At 36.5% G+C, this 15,095-nt stretch overlaps 1 protein-coding gene across 5 annotated transcripts in view; it reads right to left on the bottom strand.

The window, feature by feature from the left end:
* rbms3 (RNA binding motif single stranded interacting protein 3) overlaps positions 1-15,095 on the bottom strand; it is a 298,301-nt gene that overhangs the window by 29,322 nt on the left and 253,884 nt on the right. For all 5 annotated transcript variants that reach the window (XM_004915378.4, XM_004915381.4, XM_004915377.4 and 2 more), the window contains exon 7: positions 1,342-1,448. In XM_004915378.4, the coding sequence (XP_004915435.2) occupies positions 1,342-1,448 (107 nt within the window). The remainder of the gene's footprint in view (positions 1-1,341; positions 1,449-15,095) is intronic.

Genomic DNA, 15,095 nt, shown 5'->3' with positions numbered 1-15,095 from the left:
AACATTTCAGAATTCATTCAAACTTTAGTATTGTGACTATCTTTTGGTCAGGTTGGAGCTGCAGAGTCTTATGGGAGGCTTCCAAAATCATGCATTGAAGTCAGAAAGGTTTTTGCGCCGTTTCGATCGTTCAGATACGAAAATTCCGTAACTTACAGATCACAACCACAATATTTTCGTATTTACACACATCAGAAATTATTCGAAATTTTTCCACTCGTGCTTTTAACAATCTGAAATTTGTGTTTTAATGAATGTGCCCCAGACAGTGCGAAGACAGTGAGTCAATGTTGGCCATAAAAAAAAATACTACATCCACAAATTCATGCCTGCTTGAAAAATCATTCAGTTAATTGGTGCCTGATAAAATAGACCCTTAGTTTGTGTATGCACATGTGCCTGCGGTTGGGAAATTATTTTGTAAAACATATGTAACAGAGATTGATGTACCTGGCTGCATAATGTATTGGCAATATAGAAACAATTATATTAAAAGCTTTGGGGGAATGCAATAAAAATCACAAATGAAAACAAAATTGTGATAGTACATAGCATATTTGTTTTAAACCTGTTTGAAAGCGGCTTTTTTTGGGGCAAAAATACATTTCAGTGTTTCAGGGCTCATTTAGTAACACAAATGGCATTTGCTCAAAGGGATGCAAAACTGGGCATGCATTGATGCTGTTCATAAAGGTACTGCTGTCCATGAATGCTCCAATGCACCTTCTCATGCTCAGCTGAACTGCATGAATCTGAATGCATGGACTAAAGGGAACCCTTGAGCTACTGTCAGCCTTACTCTATGTCCAACCCCTTCAATAAAACCATGCAGTGCTGGGGAAAAACTCTGTATTGCGTATTGTGGGTAAAAAAAAATGGCAATTTTAATCTGGATTTTCCACTTTGTGTCCCTAAATAAGCCCTACTGTGCACACAAACTACAAGAAGTCTGGAAAAAACAATATTGAATATGTTCTAATTTATTAATTTTTATTTCTATAGCACTACATATGTACTGCTTTTGCTGTCATTTTTCATTAAAAGCTTTTCTTATATCCCTGTGTTTGACCATAATTACTGATTAAATGCGATGCATAGCAGAACTGTCTTATTTAGTGCTATATAGGTACAAAACACATCAGTAACTGAATATTATGTATTTCAAACTATGACAATAGCAAAGTTAAATTTACGTTGTAGTAAAAACTCAAAATGTCTAATAAAAAGTCCTTTGAAAAACATGAGATTCAGTTGTATCACAAAAGTACAACAAACATGCACTCCATATAGGATCTGCTTTATGTCTGTGACTGACACACATTTAAAAGGTTTAGTACTTACATCTCCTTCTCTTGGCCACGGTCTTCCATTCTGTGTATATTTACTCGGGTTCTGCCTCTTCTTTTGCCCTCCATCTGCAAATTTACACAGTAAAGGCTCTGATGGGGCTGAAAAGACAAGATACCAACACATCATTATAACACCGAAGACGTGATCCTGCCAGACATTCTCTGCATTTTCCGTAACGTGAGGCTTTTGAAGCCAGATCCTGTAAAAATGTTTTACCTCTTAGTCTGAGCAATTGGCAGCTGCTAACATTTACTAGAGGTAAAGAAAAAAACGACTGTCGGAATCTGACGAGATGTGAATTATTAAGAAAAGCAAAATCGGCAAGTCTGGCCTTCAGGTTAAGGTGACATCTATGTTTGTTTTTTGTGTGGATTTTTGAATAGAAATTCTGCTTTATGATAAGAAATCACTAATTTTTTTTAAAAAAAAACCCTATATTTTAAATGAAAAAAAGCAGCAGGACTAAATTAGATTATTTAATATCTATTGGATCATTGTCACAGAAGGGCAATGTATTCCACAAACCTAAGTGTGTGTCTGCATCCTTTAAATAAGCACTGCTACCTTAGTGAAGAAAGTTTGTTGCAGCACAAGGCCTCATTTATTAATGTTAAAAGTATTGGCTCACTTTGCCATTTCTTCCCGCGCACTACACTGTTTTTGAAAGATAAATGAGAAAAATGGGCATAACATGGACAGGTTTTGAATATACAGTAAAGTAAAGGCTTTGTTGCACCTCTTCAGGCTGCACCTTGTGCAGGGGGTGGAGAAAGGAGGTGGGGAAAAGAACAATAGTGGTTGATGTTATTGTAACAGAAAGCAAGAAAGGGGGATGAAGATACTTCCCCTACTAAATGGGAAACCAAGTATTTTAGTTGCTCTTTGTAATGTGTATTCTATCTTTACGTCTCTCATGTTATTAAAAACAAAGTGGTGGAATTTAGCTGGTTGCCATTGGGTACCAAAGCATGTAGTCCCATGCAGGTGTGTAACCAGGGTCCCTACTGCAATTTTGCAAAATCTTGTGGGCGACCTGCGATTTAGGCTCCATTGTCGTCATTCAAAATCACAGATGACTACTAAGGAAGCAGACTCCCTCTGGGCCCCCTCCATTCCCGCTGCTTCCTTGGCATTTAAGCCTGGTTCTGCCACTGGGAAGAGTGGTACTATACCACAAAGAGAAGTTCATTTTCCATATACTAAATTTGGCCTTATTTATTAGAATTACAAAGTCCATTTTTTTTTTTTTGCTGCAATTCAAGAAATGGAGCAGAAATGAATGATCAAGTTATTTTTCTTATGAAAAGTCACCTCAAAAGTTAGAAAAATGCTATAGTAGTTTTAGCTGTGACTTTTTGAGCTCTATTAAGTTATGTTCAATATAAAATGTTAAATAAATAAGTTGTCAATCAACTCAATTAACCTTATTATTAACCTTATTTTAATTACCAATTGAGAGAAAAAAAAGTCAATCAAATTTGTCCCACTGAAAAAATAGGATTGTGTTTATGTCCATAACAAAACAAGACAGGGATGAACTCACGTCACATTTGAATAATTATGAAAAACCCCTTTCTGTGAGTAAAAATACAGTTAAAGTCAATAAATGGGGCCCTTACACTATTTCTGTACATGTACTTAATTCTGTAAGAAAACTAAATCTAAATGAGGGAATAAAATATCAGTGGCTAACAGAAAACAATGGAATTAAAAAGCTGCATTGCGAACAATTTTGCCTTTGCGTGAATGTAAAATACCATTTGCAAACCTTTTGCCTTTCATGCGTTACTAAGATAGCGATTGCGATTGTGCAGTGTATGTAATAAAACTTCTTAACTTATTTTCAGGCTAACATTCAGTCCATCTTAAAGCACGTCTTAAACATTCACAATGTAATAAATGTTTAGTGAACAGTATTACAGGTATTGGACCCCTTACCAGGAAACCCATTATCCAGAAAGTTCTGAATTACGGAAAGGCCATCTCCCATAGACTCCATTTTAATCAAATAATTCACAAGCTCAGAAACGGGAAGCCCACCTCCCACAGACTCCATTTTAAGCAAATAATCTATCTATCTATCTATCTATCTATCTATTATGATTACCTTTTTCTCTGTAATAATAAACCAATACCTTGTACTTGATGGTAATTAAACAGCACAAAACTATAGTGGAGGCTAAACAATCCTATTGGATATATTTATTGTTAAAGTGATTTTTAGGAGACGTAGAGGCATATTTACTTAAACTCAATTAAAGAATATTTACATAAAATGAGGTGTTAGTACCACACTTTGGCCAAAATATGTAAGCTCATGTGCCACGTCAAGGCCCCTCATTGTACGTGAGTCCTACACTGCCTATTAACATTATAAGCCTGTGATGCAATTAAAATCTAATCCCCTGGCAAACAATGTGATTGAGTAGTAAGACCATGTTGCACCTACCCTTAGTTTAGAAGCTCTAGTGAGAAAGCAAGGAGCTTTTAAGCCCCAGCTCATTAACGTACACCTGAAAGTAGCTCCTTATTATAAAGGCTACATACTGTAGCAGCTAGAAGCAATATTTGGCTACAATTTCTACACGAAACACAGAAAAAGATTGGCAGCTAATTTCCACAAATGTCTAACATTTATGAAAAAATCAGAACTGAAAAGCACTTGCAGGACAAAATTGCAGAAAAGTCACAAAAACTGTGACTTATTTGTATTGTTGCACAAAAGCCAGCGACAAAAGCCTCTAAAGATTCATAGCAAAGAAAGATCTTCCAGTTGTAAGGCATGACATCTGCCACTGACTTGACTACATTCTCAACAAGTTTTAGATGGAGTATTTTTGGATTCGGAGATGTTGCAGTTTTGACGCATAGTAAATCTAGGAAAAGTCACAACTTTTTTCCTGTGACATTAATGGGTAGATTTATCAAAATGTGAGTTTAGAGCTGAATATGGAAAAGCTCATCCATGTTCTATTCATTTGTATGGGATTTTTAGAAGCATATTTATCAATAGGTGAATGTTAGAACTCATCATTTGATAAAAAAAAAAAAAAACTCTTCTAAAAATCCCATAGAAATGAACAGAACAATAAAAATTTGAATTATCTGAAATGGAGACTATTGGATATTGCCTTTCTGTAATTCTGAGATTTCTCGATAACCGGTTTCCGGAAAGCGGGTCCCACACCTGTATATGAAAAAGTGGCATTGCACCTGCAGAGTGCCATGCCATTTTGTATATATATAGATATATAATATATATATTGACATGGATATTATGCATACAGGTGAACAAGATTAAAATTCCATAAGTTTTTAAAGGTTATATGTCAGTTATAGCATTTAAAACTGTGGCGGAAATCACTGATAACATATTCATATTTAGAGAAAGGTAGAAGGAAAAAGCACTCATTATTGAAATTAAAACTCTGAAAGCTAATTCATAGAGAACAGATGTTCATTGCTGTTTTAGTTAAGACAAAGGAGGCTTTCATGACTCTGTGGATCTCTGTGGGGGGAGAGGTTAAACTTGAAATAGTACATGCTAAGCCCAAATGTCACCGCCTGCAACAAATTATTTCCCAAATTATAAAAACCATATGAACTTTACATTTTTGCTTTGGTGAGTTCTTGGCCGACCACCTGTGTACACAGATACCACAGCAGAGTTTTCAGCCTGTAGCTCATTTCAAGCTGTGTGACTGCTGTCTAATCAGTGTTCAAGGGTACAGAAGGATATACCAAATAGCGCAAATTCAAATATTCTGTCAACATAATGACTGCAGTCATTGCTTCTATTTTAGCCTTAGTGGTCTTCCTGCAATCTTTACAAATAGAATATAACTTTAAATCTAAATTAGATAATTGGCCATATTACAGTAGTATAAAAGAAGTCATTTTTATAGGTAGGCATTTGTTGGGGGCCCGAGACAGAGACTTTTTAATAAATGGGCAAAAGGGACATTTGCCACCAGTATAGGAGGCCCAATAACACACCTTTCAGCTGGGATAACTTTTGGCAGAAGCATCCTGCAGAGATGGCAGACCCCTCATTTTTATCAACTGGTAATTTTAATGTGTTAATTTTAATTTCTTTTCTCTTGTGGCATCACCATTTTGTCATTTTTTCTGCTCCCAATTGGTCCAGGGCAGCAGACCTGGGGAACATGTCTATTTCAGTAAGTGCAGACCATTTCTTCACTGCCTGCCTTACTATATTGAAATTTACATGCTTGAGGGTTATTCAATCATGAATTCCTTGGGGCAGTGGGGGACCACCAATGAATTCTTGCCCAGGGCAAGGTTCCTTAAAGCTGCTCTGCCCAGAGAAACAATACTTTAGTAGCTATATTTTTAGTCAGACGTTCTTGTACTGATCCTAAATGAATTTTTGTTGGCCCTACTGGAAATATATAGATCAATATTCTTCATTTTAAGACAGTTGAAATATTGTACACACAATTGCGTATTAAATTCCAACTGTGTGACTCACTGCCCCATTCTGTAACTCACAATATTAAATCTTATCTATAGTAGCTGGAAAAGAAGTAGAAGAGTAGAGGAGGTGTTACTCTCTCTGTAGCAGTAACTTTGGCGCTCTATCCCCACCCCCAATCACAGCCACAGGGAGGAAGTAGGGGGTACATAATGAGGGGGGTGGTGGCTAGTAGAGTTTGCAACTGGGGTGGCAGCTCTGGTGTGCCCCAGACATCCCAGACCAACACAGTTCTTAAGGGATAGCTAGCCAAGAGATCCAACATCTTACTCTTCTGTCTGACAATAGGTTCATATCACTGCCTGCCACTCTCTATTGGAGAGCTGCCCTAAAGCTGGCCACACACAAATAAATAGTGAGGAGCGAATCTGTCCCGTGTCACTTCGCCATAAAATTTGTAAAACGGCACAAACTTCGCGAAAGCATTTGCAGCGCAATTTTTTTGTCACCCGCAATTTTTTTGTCGCCCACAATTTTTTTGTCATCCGCATCTTTTTTCTCGCCCATGTCTATTTGGTTTTGTCGCCCGCATTTATTTTTTGTTGCTGCGGCTATTTCTTTGTGCCTTTTTTTTACTTGATCGCGCCCAATTTGACGCGACCGTGCCCTTTCTTGTCGCAAAAACAAAATAATCCTGTGCAACAAATTTTTACACAGCGTTTTTCACGGAAGTTTTGCGAGACAATGCAAAATGCGGAAATTCGCTGCAAATCCATGCCTGGCAAAAAATTTGCTCATCACTACAAATAAACTCATATATATATGTGTATTTTTTTTTTTGCATTTCAACCAATGTGTTATAGTGTTTTAGTGCTGCTGTCGGTTTTAATTTCAATTTGAACATTTTATGTGAATGAATAAAAATGGAAATACATATCTGAATTTATAACTTACTATGCACTCTCCCAGAATCCCCAAACATTCCAGGCAATTACTTTCTATTACTATGGATGTATGGTGCTATTGCTATATGTTACTAGACTGTAGTATAACCTCCATGTAATCATAACTGTCCCGCATACATTTTGTTCAGTTTACCCACTCATGTAAAACGTTCCCTGGCATAATTGCTGATCACAAATATAGGGTACGGGAGTGGCATTTATTTATGTTTGAAAAGGAAACTAGTGTAATTAACACAGACATATGTGGAACAGTATCATAATGTATAAGTATTGTGGCAGTGACCTACCTGTAAGACTGTTTTGTTCTAAATAAAGACAAAGTCAATCAATGGTCCAGCAGGCTAATGAAATTCTGCTTTCTTTCACCTTGCCACCCAGCGTGACAGTTTCAGCTTGAGTTGATAGCCTAGTACTGATATGAGCTGCGGTTGTCAGCAGCTCCTCTCCCTGACCTTGCTTCTTTCTAATAGAGGGAATCGGCACTGCCTGGTGACCAGGGGAAGGAGACGTTGTGCTTAACTGTGCGCATCCAGCCGCTTTCACTAGACGGCAGGAACAACTATCTGCTGCAATGCCAGCTGGACACTGTTCAGCTGCTAACATTTTTGGAAAGGAATACATTAGAGTCATTTTCAAATTGGACAGGGTGAAGATGTTCACACATTCAAAATATTAAAGCAATACTGACAAATGAAGTCACTAATGCAAAAGTACTGTCCCTTGAACCCAATATTCCCCTTAGCACTAATATATAACAACCAAAATAATCTCATTTAAAACATGTAGGTTGATTTGTTGAGTGCAGATGATTGAGCACATATCTACTTTTTTGTGGTAGTTTAAAACCTCATCCATTGGGATTGCTTTATTGCTGTTGTTTTACTAATGGCAATAGAAATACAGAACCATAATATCTGATAGATATCGTTTTGCAAAGCATTTTGTTTTTACTCGTTTTCTGTTTTTCTACCCCTCTTTTCCCATTCAATATGATCAGTTATATGTTTTTGTTTTCATGCAAAGAATTACGATTGGGTAGATATTCCTTTTAAGGTCCCCGTGATGATGTTTTGAAATGTATTTTTATTATTTTCAATATATGACTAAACACTAAGCCATAAAAAGCTTTTTTAATAAAAGTTCTTTTCACATTAAACATGAAACCCAAATTATTATTTAATTAAAACATACATACCTCTTTTAAAGGTATTTAAAAAAACTCAGCTGTCAATCATATAGGCAATGAAATGCAATCCCTGCAAGTAATGTAATTCACTTGCTGCAATTACAATGTTAGAGAAGGACAAGGCATGTCTGGAAAGATTTTTTAATGGGCAACAAATCTTCCTGTGTCGTTGCTCTAAAGCATGAAAGACAATATCTTTATGTGGCATTTGACAAAATATGTTACATTTCCTATTTTTAAAATGCCAACCCTATTCAATCTTGTTTTTAAGTATGGGCTACGCCAGTGTTAGACTGGGGTGTGAGAGATCCACCAGAAAACTATAGACCACTTGCCAACTTTCCAGACTATCTTTAGTTCTCTCTGTGCTCATTTTATTATTCTTCTAGTAGTATCTTATTTTTGCATACTCTCACCTAACTTTTTCTAAACTTTGTTTTTTTTATAGAAATTGGCAATGGCCATAAGATACCAAAACAAGGCCCCATGGTTGGGTCAGCTGGAGGGGCTATGATTAAGTACCGTGAGGTACGAAACGCGTTAGGCTCTCTATATCATGTGTTAGCTTAATAAAAGTTTTGTGATTTTACTTCAATCTCTTGTGAACAATCGCTTTTCTTCACTTACAATACCGGAGTGCCTGCCTCTTTTCTACGTTTGCGATTTATCCATCAGCTGGAGGACCCACAAGGAGTTTCCTTCTATCCTGGTGGCCCAGTCCAACATTGGGATACTCATCCTTAAATGAAGGTTTGAGGCTGTACTCCTGGATCTAAATATACACTTTTAACTCTATCAAGAACCTCTGACCTCTTTTTCTTGTATTTTTGGCGCTCTACTACTTTTTGTATTATCTGGATCTTTAGGACCCTCAGGCAATCTCAATACACACATTTGAGTAATGGGAAACTGGAAAGCAGTTCGGGAGATTTTTCTGTAAGAAAGTGATTTTCCTAACAGGGGATTTAAAACACAACCTTACCAAACATGATTAGTTCATCTCTAGAACTGGTTTTGTGTAATAGAGATGCTATTCTATTTTCTTCTTATCCCTGATGCAGAAAAGGGCAAAGCCATTGGAATTTTTAATACAGAGAAGGAAGATTGAAGCATAAATCATCCCAGGGATATTCTGTGCCAAACAAATAATCCAATTGTAATGATGTTTTCTATTCAAACGGGTGGCTGCTGTAGGTTTTTTGTAATCTTTTCAATTTAATAAGGCACACAAGTAGGTCAATAACAATGACTGTCTGTAAAGTGCTATGGAATATGTTGTAGTTACAGTAAATATATATGTATATATATATATATAGGATAATATTCTGCAAAGTTATACTGTACCTCAGTCTATAAAAATGCTACAAAATTATTTAATTAAAGCAACAAGCTTTATTTAAAAGCAAAATGGTTCTTTCTCCAATCAGGGAGTATGAAAAGAATGATAACTACAATATAAAATAAATAAGGCTGACTAGCAGGCAGTTAGCAAGACACTGTACACTGCTTAATTTGAAGTCATGTGGTAAGAAACTGCAATTATTACCCTGTACAACATTTCTACTACCTGTCCATTTATTGTTGTTCTGTTTATTTAAGACCTTTGGCAATATACCCCTTTTTCAACAAAACTTATGTTGCCTATTGTTTTAATTAAGAAATATCTATGGTGTCGTTTATTGTACAAAACAAGATAATCAAGCCACTTCCAATTTCCCTCTTCATGTTTCACTTCCAAGTCATTGTTTGCAGAAGAGGAGCTAGTAAAACAAAGTAGCAGATACCTTTTATATAATGAGCTGCTCCTTTTCTCAAAGTCTAACAAAGGTTCTTATGGTTTGTTTATTCCCCTTAGCTCCCTTTGTGCATTAAATGCACATAGGCACGGGATTACATAGTACTGCCTTACACTCAAAATGTCCTTAATTTTTGGATAGGCAAGGGGTATCTGTTGGAAGGGTCATTTTAAGGCCTGTGTGGGCCCTGGGCAAAGATCACATTCGTGGGCCCCCTCACTTTGCACGGGCCCACCTCCAATGGTCTTTCATCTAAAAATTGCAGATAAGTTGTGATTGAGGCTGCTGTCTCAGATAGAATCTAGTATGTGGGGCAGGACACTGAGATGACCATGTACCAGTAAGGGACATTAGCTATTAAGTAACTATGTATGCAAGCTAGTAAGTAAGTCCTTAAGCCTTAATAAGAATCTCACAAATGGGATATTATATAAACATGAATATAAACCTTTATAGTAATGATTTAGGTCATTTACAGGCCACAGGCTTAAAATGTAGTGGTTGAGCTTTCCCTTTTTTGCTATAGTTTATATACCATAGGAGCAGTGGCCAGCCCCATGTTGTAGCTCCCACCCTTCCCAGCTACAGTCAGGTGATCCCAGTGGAGCCAATAAAAGGGCAACCATTTGTGGGTTTTAACCTTGAAAGCAAGAAAGTTGCAGGTAAAACTTGCTCCCTTTGTTAAATGTATATTGAAGCAGTAGAATTCTTAATAAATCGCATAAGCAAGTGGTATCAAGTGGCAAATGCAAAAGTATGAGGGTCAGTTATCTCAAGCAAGTTAACCTACTACTAGTATGTATTATGGAATGATGAGAAAACTGTAGCACAAGGAGGAAAAGCAAGCAATCCATGGGAAAACATACACATTTCTTGCAGACAGTTCCCTTGTTACTGGGGCTAAAGTATTAAAGATGACCTAGACAGAAAAGCAGTTTATCCAGGGCAGGAGGTACTAAGGATACAGTTATAATAGTCAATTACTGGAAGGTTGGGGGAGAAAAGATGTTCTGATTCATTAGAAGAATATCTGAACAAGAAGTTATGCTATTCATTAGAACGGGTGCTGAGGATCAAGCTGTGTGATTTACTGTAGTGCTGCACCAGTTTATGGCACGCTTGAGGGGGTTTATGTGAGAAGAAGCAGTCCTGATCCATTACTGAAGTTAACATGATATCAAGAGGCTGATTCATAACAGGGGCTTCTGGGAAAGAAGCAGTTTGGCAGAAACAGTACCAGTCTATTAAACATGTTCCAGAGAGAGAAGCTTTGCTTATTCTTTTTCTGTTAATCCTTTATTGCAGGGTTGCAAACCTGTTACTGCAACATTTCCTAGACCTGTCGCTATATGTATTTCTCAAATGGAAAGCCTTCTTTTGTTGGCCTCACAAATATTTGTGGACTTGTAAAATGCAGAAAGGACTTAAAGGAGAACTAAAGCTTAACAAAGGAAAAATTCTACATATCATGTTTGGGTTTCTGTACCAGCCCAAGGCAACCACAGCCCTTTAGCAGGGAAGATCTGTGCCAATAAAGATGCCCCAGTAGCCCCCCATCTTCTTTTCTTCTGATCTACTGCACATTCTCTGTGCTGCTGTCACTTACTGAGTTTAGGGACCAGCTCACAATATATTGTCCTGACACAAGGCTGACTAGAAATGATTTCATATTCTCATTCTATAGCAACTCCAAACCAGTGCAATTTGCATTAGAATTTAATAATCAGTCCTGTAGCATCAGTTTATATAACAAGCCAACCTCATTTTAAATGAAAAATATTAAAACAAATTGTGCCGTGTTAGTAAATGAATCTGAATCGTAATCTGAGTTCAGACTCTGCAGACAAACAATAATACATTATTATATGTTTTATGTCTTGTAATCCACTGTGTATAATATTTATTTACTTATGTATAATAAAATATTTTTTTTAAAGACCCTGCTGGTGGTACAGTCTGCCCTGTTCTCCAGTTAAAAGGGAACTCCACCTAAACATAACTAAAGCTTTTTGAAAAGTAAACATAATTTTAAGCAACTTTACAATATACATCAGTTAAAGTGATACTGAGAAGATAAAAACAACTTTTAAAAATAATAAAAAGTTGCCTATAGGTCACATTGATAATTTTTTTGTTGATAGGGCTGCTTTTGTAAGTAATTGTTACTTGAAGTTCCTAAACCTGACTGTTTTGCCATCCTGACTGTCCCTTCTCAGCCTGTCAGTTATAGCTTCTAATGCTAACGGCCTCCTGCTGCACAGATATGGCAGCCCCCATAGAGGAACATGGTCAGATAGGGAATGTAAACGCATCTAACAAATACTTTTATGGCAAAATTATAAATAGCATGCAAAGACATTGTTATGACGGATGTAAAAAATGTCTCATTTCTGGTGTCAGTATTAGTGATAGGCGAAATATACAGGATTTGAAGTTAGACGGAGTGAAACCTCATCTTAAAATTGATGATTTCTGAGGACCCCCTAAGCCAGGGATCCCCAACCATTTACTCGTGAGCCATATTCAACTGTAAAAAGACTTGGAGAGCAACACAAGCATCATAAAACTTTATGGAAATGCAAAATAAGGGCTAAGATTGGCTATGGGAGCCTCTATGCACACTATCAGCTTACAGGGGGCTTTATTTGGTAGTCAATTTTGTTTGTATTCAACCAAATCTTGCCACCAAGTCAGGAATTCAAAAGTAACTACCTGGTTTGGGGGCACTGAGAGCAACATCCAAGGGGTTGTTGAGCAACATGTTGCCCCCAAGCCACTGGTTGGGGATCACTGCCCTAAGCTTAGCTTCTCAACTGCTGCCCAGAGCAAACTGAGCATGTGCAGTGTCACTGACACTTCTAACAGAATCTAAGATGGGGATCTCTTGTGACAACTTGGAATGCCTGGATCATGACTGTTATAAAGATGCTGAACCCCTGCATTGGTACAGTAAATTTATTATATAAAATACAGCATTTCAAGCTATATTTGTTTTTAGTGATTAGTTCTCCTTTAAGAATATGGACATGGGTAATATGCATTGTTACATGTTTTTCTTATGATTTTGGAAGAGATTATATACACAGTTCATTGGTGTAAGTATTTCTTTGGCTAACAACCTTCATCATTGTTCCTGCATCTACACAACTACAGTCTCTGACCTATAATAAGAGTTATTAAATGTAGGTCTAAGGTGATATCTAATGTATTCTTTATTTTTGCTCTTATAAGATCATGATGACAAGTCACATCCTTCTTGGTTTATATTAATATAGAACACCCACACCTATGAAATAATTAATTTAAGTTGAGGTTTTTTTTAAAAAATACAGAAAATTAAGACTCATATATTTTTGGTTAATTTAAGTTTTCTAAATCACCATTCATTCATTCATTCATTCATTCGGCATTCAGAATGATCTTTCTCAATTTGCATTGGGCATAGCCAACGCCATCAGTCAGTTTAATAGTATCAAGATGCTGGAGTATTAAATGGCTTATTGTAAGGCTCTGCAAAAAGTCCATAGTTTTACACTGAGGACTTTGTGAGTGTTGTCACGTGGTCAAGCAAGTTCCGGTATCGGACCTGTTATCCAAAATGCTCAGGACCATGATATAAAGAACAGCACACCTTGTATCCTAGGAATATATCAGTTTTGTTTTACTCATTCAAGCTACTAACTTCACTTTGGACTTACTTAGATTTACTGTTATTATCTGTGTTGCTATTTAAAAAAAAAAAACAAAAAAAAACGAGAGAGAGCGAGAGAAAGAACAGTCTAGATGCCATATGATCTACAAGCTAAAGAATGTTACATAGTTACATAGGGTTGAAAAAAGAGAAGAGTCCATCAAGTTCAACCCATCCAAGTAAACCCAGCACACACAACCCACACCTAACCAATCTATACACTCACATACATAAACTATATATACAACCACTAATACTAACTGTAGATATTAGTATCACAATAGCTTATGAATATATCATAGAAGGGTTTGCCATGATCAGATGCACCTTGCCTTGTTGTTAAACACTTTTATACCCCACCTGTGCTCATAACAAGGTTACAAATATGTAATATAAAAAATATAAATATTTGGTGACGTGTAAGTGCTAGAGATACAGAGGAAGATAAGTAAACATCTGTCCAATATTTCACCCTAATAAGCTCCCTGCTGCCCTCCCACCATGTGCATTGCACCAACTATTTCCTAACCACCACCTTTAAGTCATAGTTAAAAGGATTCTGTCATGATTTTTATGGTGTAGTTTGTTCTACTAAATTACACAGTATACATTACAAGTAATTCATTCTGCCATTTAAAATATTATTCTTGAACCACAAAATTTATTTTTTAGCTGTAATATTGGTGTGTAGGCAGCCATCTCAGTGCATTGTGCCTGAACTTTCAGAATGAGCCAGCGCTACACCATAGAACTGCTTCCAGATAAGCTACTGTTTCTCCTACTCTGTGTAACTGGAGGAGTCATACTTTTTTTACTAGATTTATACTCAAGTGCTGTTCTGCTGATCGGCTGCTGGGAGAGGAAAAGGAGGGGGGTGATATCACTCCAACTTGCAAAACAGCAGTAAAGAGAAATTGACATTTATCAGAGCACATGGCTGAGGGCACCTGGAAAAATAAGAATATGTCACATTTCAAAATTAAATATTAAAAAATGTGTATGCTCATTTGAAAAAATGGATTTCAATGCAGGATTCTGTTGAAAGAACTCTAATAACTAATGTTTTTTGTAAAAAACATGTTTTCCTGTGACAGAATCCGTTTAATGGACTTTGTGTATTGTAACTTTGAGGTAAAATGTTACCTATTCACTGCAGTAACATTGTTTTACTACATAGAAGATTGTTTTTTAGACACTTTTTAGACTATATCAATATCTATATTTCTTGACATACACACATGATTTTAAATATCGTGTTGATTATTACAATCACTTTTATTGATACCATCAATACCATTAATCTGCACAGCCACTACACCTTGTAAAGGAGCAAAGATTGATGGCTTCCCCATAGAACATAGAACAGACAGAGAAAAAAAGATGCAGATTATACCCTTCGGGTAATACATGACATAAGTTTATAGCACAAGTGGCTCCTTGATGCTTTCTGAAAGGAACTGCTTGCTTTATGTTTACACCTATGATAGGGGATATGCATTATCTTTTAAATCTGTCCTGAATGGGGCTTTAGTAAATGAGCTTCATGTGATATTACAAATGCATAAAACACTACAGGTATGGCATTCCTTATCGGAAAACCCATTATCCAGAAAGCTCCGAATTACGGAAAGCCTTTGTCTCATAGACTCCATTTTAATAAAATAAATCAGAA

This window comes from Xenopus tropicalis, chromosome 6 (assembly GCF_000004195.4).
Source record: "Xenopus tropicalis strain Nigerian chromosome 6, UCB_Xtro_10.0, whole genome shotgun sequence".
NCBI lineage: Eukaryota > Metazoa > Chordata > Amphibia > Anura > Pipidae > Xenopus > Xenopus tropicalis.
Note: the sequence above shows the minus strand (reverse complement) of the source record. Positions and strands in the feature narration are given on the sequence as shown.